The following is a 10,556-nucleotide window of genomic DNA, read 5'->3' on the forward strand; positions in this document are numbered from 1 at the left end:
AAAATATATATATAATTCGGCCACCATTTACCAATATCATTATATTGGAGTAAATTCTCCAGCTTCTCATTTAATCAAATCCATAGATTTGACTAATATTTTTTTCGTTTAGATCAAGTGACTTAATAACCCTCTTGGATCTATCACTTATCACGTCTATCGAAGCAAATAATAGAAATAATAGCTGACTTAACGCATAATTGGCTGATTTACGAATTACGCAAGTATTATATTTGTACTTTTTAGTTGCTTTAGACGTCCACAAAAGAAAATAAAATATATTTTACTGTATAAAGTCTAAGAAATTTTACTTTTTATATGGGCAAGTTCGAATGTAAAACACAAAGCACGATGGAGCCTCCTTTCACTTCAATCGAAAACAGATAATTGAATGCGATATGATGAGATGCTTGAAGATTTTCATTTCCGAGTAGCTTTAATTTACCTTCAAGTTATATCAGTGTCTTGCCAAAAAAAAAAAAAAAATTAGTACAATAAATACCAAAAAATAATGATTATATGTTTTGATAGAAGTCACCCTATCTAATAGAATGAATTTGCAGCCTAATTGTTGCGGTTCAAATCTACGGGTGTACATAAGTCGGGTTGGTTCGAATTTTTCAATTATCAAACCAAATCAATGGTGTCAAGTTTTTAAATTTATAAACCAAACCAAACCAACAAAGTCAGGTTTTTCATTTTCGGGTTTTCGTTTTTTTTTTTCCGAAAAAATCTTCATAGCATAAAATATGTAACTTGTGCTCCAAATATTTCTTAAGTCCTACTAAAATACGACTATATAATATGTTTTCCAATAAACTAATACAATAATATGAGATAAGTCATAGTATTATACTAAAATATTCAATAACAAAGATAAAATAATAAAATTACATAAAACAAATATTGCTAATTAATAAGCCATAATGAAAATCAACATAATCTAAAAATACTATATAGGTCATGCTAAAATAAGTAAAGCTAATAAGTACTAATATTAATTACATAAATAAGCATTAAAGAAAAAGATAAAGTAAGTTATGCATTTTCATTTAAACCAATGTAAAACTAAAATAATTATCCAACACTATCGTCATTTTTAGTATTGAATTGAATTTCTTTTGTTAGCATTAGTATTGATTTGAACTTTGTTTGAGTCACTACATTTATGGATTATAAAATTTATTTATTATTCAAGAACGTTAAGTCTAAAGTTGAAATAATACGTTAAAAGATAAAACTGTGAAAAAGTTTAAGAAATATTTATAAATTACATTACAATAAATATTTATATGTATAAAATATTATAAAAATTATATAAATGTATTATCGGATTGGTTTAGTTTCGGTTTGACCTTTTTTAGTTAAAACCAAACCAAACCAATTATGGTCGGGTTTTATTTTTCAATACCAAATCAAATCAAACCAAACCACATCGGTTTTTTTTTTCCGGTTTGACTCGGATTATCGGTTTAGTGTGGTTTATCGGTTTTCTTTGTACACCCAATCAAATCCAACTAAGGGCTTTCATATCTTCTTCTGTGTCACTTCTCTTGAAAATTTGTAAATGAAACGGTATAATTTTGCCGCTTAAAAGATATTCAACAATAGCTATATAGGAAAAGTCCGGCGAAAAAAGCGTAGTATTTGATTTCATTAACTTTTTAGTCTGGTACTCATAATAAACTAGCTAGTACCATCCGTTTTTATAATACTCCAGGACAAACTAACGTTAACAGAAACCAGATATCTGACTTCAGAGGGATTTTGACTAGAAAGACAATTTAGAGAGGTATGAAAGATCAAACAAGAATTATCTCTTAAATTGATCACACTTTAATTTGGTTTAATTCCTATAGATATCCCTTATTCCTGGCCATTCCTTCACTTCACAGCCTCCTACTAGCTAGGTACACTTCGGACACTATTTCCATTGCCAATCTTGGACTTTTGATGTGTTAGATTTTCTTGCTACTTCAATCTCACGGATATGAAATACTTTTCAAATAAGATCTAAATAGTTGATTACTATAAATGGCGAGTTGGTAGCGTGATCTTCTGCAATCCTTTTAATTTGTTATCATCCAATATCCCCTGCCTTTTTGTAAAGTCATACTTCTATTAGAAATAATGTTTCGTTGGGTCAACTTTGTCCTTTTGAACATGTTACATCTAGTACACCCAATCCCTTATTTTTAACTTTTCCGAAAAGCACTCTAAATTTAGCGATTCGCAGTTTCCAGTAAGGACGTGTTTCCTCTATCAAGGCATCTTACTTAGAAAAACTGAAAAATATGTGAACCAAGCAAAACTGCTTTCCATCGAAGTCCTGCTTAAAATGACAAAACTTCTTTAGCACACCAGAGCCTCACTACTGCAGGAGCTCTTGAACCATATTGTGGTTTAACCAAAAACAGCAATAATAATCGTCCTAATAGTTACTTATATTTGTAGTATGTCTAAGGAGTGAAAGAAGATAAAATTGATCAATAAGAATTGGAGGAACAGCTGAATTCTACTGCGTACTCCCTTTAAATTTCAGATTAGTACACTTCCATTACAATTAGTGAGGAAATAGAGTAAATAATACGGTTGAATGCATTCCTTTATACTAAGTTTGCCTTATCAACTTCTCATTCTTACAATTGCAGCTTCCTCCGGTTGTTGTATGATGGTACTAGAACTAGTGCATAGTCTATATCAATTCAACTGGTATAAAGAGCAATAACATCCCAGCTACTTGTGCTTTAGTCAACTTAGTTTTTGTTCGAAACACAGTGGAAAATGGGATTGCCCCTCTTAACCCATTCAACTTGTCTTTTGGCCAATTTACACGAGTTGGGAAGTCGATTGGCTGTTAGAAGATAATGTTGGGAGGATTTGATCAATCAGGCCTTTTGTTGTGACTACCAAATTTACTGTACACATCTAAGTTAAGAAGTCAAGTTAATGCTTCTAAAAGGATAGCATATCTTGCTAAACCTATACTCATATCGAATATCCAAAAGCTGTCTTGCTTTCTACAACGTCATAGAGCAAAGTAACCATACCTAAGTAGCATTTGTTTATTACAAGACATAAATCAGGCAAGCGAAGTGTTCCAAAGTGGACAGGCCCAAATTAGATAGAAAGAGGAAGGCCCAAAACTAACCACGAAGCAGGCCAGCTATTGTGTACAGCATAGTGGAACCAATAGAAAGCAAGCTCCAGCCCAAGTTCTGTGCAGATTTTACAGCGCGAGAACGACAGTAATTATGACCGTACCAAGTGTCACTAGGGATGCCAACATTGTAGGTGAAGGTGACAGCTTTGGTGTGGTAGCCGTAGATAGTAACATCATACGGTATCCACCCATCGTATCCACTCCTGTACAGGTACACATAACAGATCTGATACGTACATGGACCGTATACCGTGTATGTATCCTTTGAACACCGCTCAAAAGCCCTGCTTGACGGATCATCTAGTCTCGGCGCATAAACCTGGAAAAAAAGGAGTTTGAACAATCGAACAGTAAAATTAAACAATACTATTTCCTGACACTCAATAAATTGAGCTTAAAGCTATACGAAAAGTGGTTTACCTGATTTCCATAAGCATCACCAAAGGATAGACTAATTTGGTCTCTGGTGAGTGCAGGAGAAGAGCAGCTTGTCCTTATGCTCACCGTAAATGAACAGCGGGCATTCTACGCATATGATATTCAGATTAATTTTAAAACCCAACTGTTTATTAATCGATGTTCGGACATAATAATGGGCACTCGTATTTTACCATATTTTTCAGAATAGCTAACGCCAACAATTTTGGGGTGAAGGATAGTTGGTTAATTGATTAATGTCTATTTTCTGCACAAACATTTGATAAATGAAACAAAAAGAAGATGAAATGAATAAAAGGTACCTGGTTCGAAGTGGTGTTGATTATGTCGAGGGATGATAAAGGCTGGGGCAAAAACACAATGGATCTTGATGCTTGAGCACCGTAAGTGATGGACGCGACGGTGATAACGAGAAGAAAGAGTAGCGCCGGTCCTCTGATCATGGCTGGTGATATCTAGAACCCTGTTTTGGACTTTCTATTTTGCTGAATTTAAACCACTTTTTTTGGAATATAATAGCAATGGGTGATTACTAATTTGTGGCGAACTTGGAATAGTACACGAGTACAGTTGGGGTAACAAAGAAAGGGGTATATTCGTCCTTCCGCCACTTGTGAGGGTGAAAATGAAGGGATGAAACGTTAGGTGAAACAGATGGTAAGGATTACAAAATGGTAAAAACGTGGTTGGCGTGCAGAGCTAGTGCACAGGGAAGAATCGGATTATCCTCGAGAGTATAGACTCAGAATTGGATTTATTCGTGGGCGCCATGTATCTTAGTGACCAAGTATAGGGACATTTTAGTCTATCAAATTAAATTGTTCGATGATGTGATTTAATATCTGATAGGGATGGTTTGTTTGGTGGCTGGACCTGCGAGTTTCTTATGTCAATTCTAATCTTACCCCTTTCTCCAATTTCCTCTAAGATAAAATTTTCTATTGAGAAGAAATACAAAATACATTTGAAAAAAGAAGAAGAAAGAAATACATAATAGTCCCTTTCTTGAGTTTACTTCCTGGTTTAGAATTCACCCTAGGCATTATGAGCTAATATGTTCCAGTTTAATCATTTTTTAGAAATCTCTGATTGGACGAAACTAAGATTATTTGACTAAGTTGCCATACCATCCAGTGTCAAATGTCAATGAGCATATAGGCAAGCAGCTTCATGATTTAAAGATTTAAAGAGGAAACGTAAGGTTAGGAAATAAAATCTTGATAGGTCAATCGAGTGGTATATTAAAAAAATTCAAAAGGCTAGCGATCAAACAAATTTCAAAGGCTAAGGTATTGTTGTGGCTTGCATTCCTTCTAATCTACATCGTTCCAGCTTGATTAATACGACCCAGAGGTTTGGCTGGGTCGCCAGTGGTAAACTCCAACAAGCAATCTTTCCTTGAAAAGGCCATACATTTGTATTCTACAATTGCCTTTTGGTATGGAACTGCATATTATTAGGGCCTTAGGGGTGGCTGGCGAGAGCAGACAGTATTAGGCACCTCACCGTGGTCCATCAGACATTAACATATATGGTCCTAGGCAAAAACTACAAAAGTGTAGAAAGAGGAACTATTGTTGTTTCAAGTACTTGCTAGTTGCTACACACGAGAGTTAGACTACAAAGATATCCTTTCCTGTTCGTAATTCATCTTACAGCTTTAAGGATCGTAAAGAACATACCCAATTCAGAGGTCCAAAACCATATTCCATTCAATTCAAAGTGCACTATAAGGATACAATCCCAAAAAGAACCAACATGTCAAAAGATTTAGAGAAGGAAAAGAAATCCATCCCTTCTCCACTCGTGAAACAAAAATAGTCCTCCACAATTAGAAAGCAGCATGTGGAATGATTTTCTTAATCAGGCCAAGAAATAAGCCATATTAAAGCGTTAATGCAAATAAAATAGCTGACAGACTATCCAAAAGTCAGAGGGAGATATAAAACATGCATCAAACCTATACTCTTGATTCAGGAGCTTTGCCTAAACAAGAGATGGGGGGAAATCTTCATCAGAACTCTGTTGGTGGTTTCAACCTAACAAGTCTCTTGATTCTATCTTTGTCAATGTTTTCCAGCAACCCCTTCAAAATAAAACAGTGAAACAATAGCATTAGCCAGACGGCACCAAACTGAATGACAACATACATTGAGCTAACAGCCAAACTGAATACTTGGTTCTCTTTGTTATCATATTGGACTGAAAGGGTTCATCAATTGAGACAATCGGTTTGAGCTAACAGCCAAATCGAATACTTGGTTCTCTTTGCTATCATATTGGACTGAAAGGATTCATCAATTGAGACAATCAGTTTGAGTAAACCTAAAGCATGATTTAGCAAAATCCCTAGCTGGTATAAACAGTGTGACCTGATGGATGCAGTAAATCTTGCAAGCCATCTACCACTGGATAAAAAAGCATGTGGTTTTGCATCAAATAGGTACAATTTGAAATACGCTTAAGAGTATTCATAACCATTCTATGCCTCTCCAAATAGAATCACACCATAAACTTGAGAAGATGAGAGCTTCAAGTATGTGAAATTATTTATGTTCCAACGCAAAAACATTTTGGCTTACCGTCCACACAATTTCATCCAGAACCAGGCAAATCTTTCCATACTTGTCCAGGAAGGATCTCTCTGTTGGAGGTTTTCCACAAACATCCTTGATAGCAGATGTTATTACAAAAATTGCTTCAGACACTGCAAATAAAGCCAATGAGATTCCATAAAAAAGAGTGGAAGGACAATTGTGATGATGCTATAAGTGTAGAACAATCACCCCCAATAAATGGAATAGCTACCCTCTGCGACTACAGATAATCCCTGCAGGACGAGAGCCACGCAGCTTAAAGAAAGACAACACAGCCTCACTGATGGCAATTTCCATAACATTGCCTTTTTTCGTAGTCCGCAAAATGGAAGCTGCAATGCAATTTTCCATCTAACCTAATGTGGTAGCATTAGTAGTTGGCTTCCTCCTCTAGAGTTCATAACACCTCAAAAGAAAAGTCAGCTCAATTATGTGATCTACACTAAATTATCGAAGGACTTAATATTGGATGGACACCATAATGCAATTACGTACTCAACCTAAAAGTAAGCTGCACTAGTGGTAGGATTCCTTTTAAATTTTGACCACATAATACTTGATATTAAGAAAATACAATCATTTATCTTTACACTCTTGTTGAGTAACTCCAATATTTGATAGTCGAAACAATGGTAGGAAAAACTATTGGGATAAAACTAAACACTATTGGGATAAAACTATTTAGCAAGTTGAGCCTTTTTTTCATTTATTTTTTAAAACGCGATGTTCAGACCAACTTGTGTGCACCTCAACTACCAGATATCTGCTACCTCCCGCGAGCACAAATCCTGCATAACTATGCATGGCTTAGGTAAATAGGTAAATAGGAAGAAACTACTCAATTTTTGTCTCTGATGAATTTGAACACGACCTTCCACGGCCTTCATCGCTTTTCATTGACTGATAAGTGACACCTTTAAGTACTTAGGGGTCGTTTGGTACAATGGTCGGATAAACCAGGATATCCGATGGGGTGGGATATCCCATGGGATAAGCTATCCCACCTTCTATACAATGTTATCAAAGGCGAAAAGCGCAAAAAAACTCTAAGATCCCTTGGGGCTTTAAGCGCAAAGCGCAAATAAAGCGTGGTTTTTGATGAAAAAATGCGCAACAGGAGAAAAAGTAAAAATATGCATGTAGTCTAACAATAATCATTATAAGCATGAATAACAAATATATGGACAAAGAAATTGAAAAAACATTCACGATAAAGTAAAATATCAATTGTTTAAGGTCGCATTTTCATGATTACACTCATTGGCAAGAAAAAGTATGCCTTAGAGCTTTGATGTGACACTAAAGCGCCTACAAAGCAAGGCGAAGCGCTCAATGTGTTTTGAGCCTCGTTTCAGGGCTTAAGCGCACTTTAAGCGCGGCTTTGACAATATTGCTTCTATATGGATAGCTAATCCCACCATTTTAGTATAAAACTTATTCCGGGATTAGTTAATACCTATAACCAAAGATGGAATTAATACAATCCCAAATTTTATCCCCGAATTATTATACTTATCTATTGTACCAAACAAACCCTAAGTAAGTTAAGGTCAGACCTGGTTTGCTTTCTTTCAACTCAACTGCCAAAATCAATTGCCAAAAGCATACTTTGAGCTACGTGGAGACAGAATAACTAGCATATCTAAATAAAGTTTGTACATAAATGAGACAAAGACAACACAGTTTGCAGTTTCTTTTAGCATAAATTAATTGCTGACGAGGCTTTAAACAACTGTACCATGCATATCTTTTGTTGAAACATTAAAGGTAATGACTCAGACTTACAGGCAAGTTCATCATACTCATCCTTTCCTACAATATATATGCTGACATCTCCAAGTACTGTGTATACAATGTAAACAGACCTGCAGAGGAAAAATATGTCAAAAGACTATAGATAGAAGATTTGTCATTAAAACAGTCCTAATTACTAGTAAACCACCCTTTACTACAAGAATCTTTTGCTATGGTTTAGCTAAAGGAGGGTGAGTTCCAGAAGCACAGCTGATTGATCTGAACTCAATTCCAAACACTACAGATATAAAGGAGGAAGCTTGGGAAGCAAGCATCTTGCCTGTCAGCACAGAGTTCCTCTCTGTGTCACCCTCCCTCCCCACATCTCCAACCAACAACTGTTTTTAGCTATATGTTATTGACATTGGTCAGGAATGTGGACCACCAAATAACCAGATAACAAATTTACATACTTGTGGCAAGCCACTAGGAGTTCTTCATTCTTGACCCCTTTAAGATTCTCCGCACCCAGCTTAACTAAGAAAGACCTCCAATGCAGACGCTCCTCTGCTGGTACTCCATTAAAACTGCAAATGAAGATATATTAGTGGTCATTCTTGCCCGGAAAAGAAAGAGTTCGATTGAAGAAAAAATAGCATCTTTATTTTATTGGCAGAAAGTATCCATAAAGAAGAAAGAAGAATGTGCACTGTCTTGTATGTAATTTTTTATGAAGGTGGTGTCCGGGCCCGCTCGCACACACCTCGACTGTTCCACTGGGTACTTACTATCTCCCATGGATAACTCTGCCCACTAAGGCTTAGGCAGATGAGAAGAAACCACCTAATATTTTTTGCGTGCACTGAAATTTGAACCTGAGATCTCATGGTTCTTCTCTCAATTCATTGACCAATAGGTCACACCCTTGGGTGCACTATGTTGTATGTATACTGATGATATTAACCCCAAATGCGATACGTATTGAAAAGATAGTCTCCAAATTTTAGTCCATGATCAAATGTTCTGGGTTCCAAATATTTAGACACAGTTTTAGGGAAAAGGTAAGATAGATAGATTTAATACATAGTTCTAAAGGATAGTTGAAATAGGAGAGCGCTACATTAATATCATGCAATAGGAGGATAACTATTTAAGTGATAGTCTCTTTTATAAAATGATAAGACCAGTAATTTTATATGAGAGTGACACAAGACGAGTGTCAAATGCAAATATTAGGATGATTATGCGATTATACAATATTAGATAATATCATAATGAGTACGGTCAATAGAAGGACAAGCAGCACACATAGGGATAACAAGATAAGGTTGTTAAAGATGGTTTGCTCATCCCTTGTGAAGACCTACAAATGTATGAGTCAGAAGGTATGACAAATGACAATAGGTGTTAAAAAGGGGATGGGTATACCTAAACTAAATACAACGAAGTTGTTTCAAAAGACCTACAATCTCTAGGAAATTGGAATCCATACAAACTTGGAAAAAAACAGAACACAATGGAAAACGCAATACCAGGCGATCTAGACAATACTAGCTAGTCGGGATAAGGTTTAGTCATGTATGTATATTTACATCAGATACAGTGTTTGCTGAGAATCTTTTTAGTCTATCTGAAGATCTGTATGTCAATAGAAAATGCAAAGAACCTCTAGGATCTAGTATCATAGAATTCTAAATCGTGGATTATTGGAATGTAACAAGTCCAACTGGAGTAAAATGGATGTTGAGAATTCATATAACCAACCACAGCTAACTTAGGATTGAGGCATAGTGGTACTACTAGTTGTTGTTTTTTATCAAATGCCACCCCTGGGAGTGATGGAGCAACACCAAATTCAGTAGAAAGCAGCTAAGTAATCAACATTTAAAATTGAGCACTAAAGTAACTAGAGACAGAAGGCAGATATTGTTGATACCACAAAATTAAAAAGCCTAATGAGACTAACCGCATATCAGCGCAGCTTGTTAAACGGATACCATAAGGAATAAGGAAATCTATAAGATAAAGCAGCGATTTAAAGAGGATATTCTCGAGTATTCATTTACGCGGAGAAAACAGAATTTTAGCAGTGCGTTACCGTTCGACGAGGATATTGCCCTCGGAGTTAGCAAATAAGACAGCCAAAAGCATTTTCTAACCCTTTTCCGAATGCGATTGTTGCTGATCTGATCGGCGAACTCGGATCAGAAATCACCGTTGTTGGTCGCTGAACAATTAGTTTGACTGGTAATTGTATTCTGACCCCTGTCTTCCCGAATATTTCTTGTCCTTTCTTTTTATTTTCTTTTCATTTTCCTTTCATTATCCTTTTACTATCAAGGAGAATTGTGCCTCCTTACCAGTTACCACTTACCATTTTTTTTTCTTTTTTCCTTCTTTACCTTATTCGAACTTTTGGAATATTTTCATTGGCCGCTCTGCTATTTGACGTTCTTTCAGCTAACATTTGCCAAATGTGATACTTTTGCTTTTCTTTATCTTTTGATTTTTAAAAAATAGTATGATTGATTTTTTAATTTTAAGTATGACCGATTCATAAATAGTGAAGAGACGAAGATTATAATTGGAGAAATTTGTAGTGATACTATTAGAATTTTGAACGT

General features: G+C 35.6%; 2 protein-coding genes across 2 annotated transcripts; both read right to left on the reverse strand.

Moving 5' to 3' along the window:
* Window positions 1-2,950: 2,950 nt before the first annotated feature.
* On the reverse strand, window positions 2,951-4,372 carry LOC104111804 (embryo-specific protein ATS3B-like). The gene is made up of 3 exons (XM_009621566.4): window positions 3,904-4,372; window positions 3,584-3,688; window positions 2,951-3,482 (listed from the first exon to the last, which is right to left on the reverse strand). The coding sequence occupies exons 1-3, from the start codon at window positions 4,042-4,044 to the stop codon at window positions 3,147-3,149; spliced, it is 582 nt and encodes a 193-aa protein (XP_009619861.1). The 5' UTR covers window positions 4,045-4,372; the 3' UTR covers window positions 2,951-3,146.
* A 915-nt stretch (window positions 4,373-5,287) lies between these two features.
* Window positions 5,288-10,351, reverse strand: LOC104111803 (uncharacterized). Its single transcript, XM_009621565.4, has 5 exons — window positions 10,031-10,351; window positions 8,406-8,519; window positions 7,984-8,063; window positions 6,184-6,308; window positions 5,288-5,687 (listed from the first exon to the last, which is right to left on the reverse strand). The coding sequence occupies exons 1-5, from the start codon at window positions 10,081-10,083 to the stop codon at window positions 5,616-5,618; spliced, it is 444 nt and encodes a 147-aa protein (XP_009619860.1). The 5' UTR covers window positions 10,084-10,351; the 3' UTR covers window positions 5,288-5,615.
* Window positions 10,352-10,556: the final 205 nt, after the last annotated feature.

This window comes from Nicotiana tomentosiformis, chromosome 3, assembly GCF_000390325.3.
Source record: "Nicotiana tomentosiformis chromosome 3, ASM39032v3, whole genome shotgun sequence".
NCBI classification, from domain to species: Eukaryota; Viridiplantae; Streptophyta; class Magnoliopsida; order Solanales; family Solanaceae; genus Nicotiana; species Nicotiana tomentosiformis.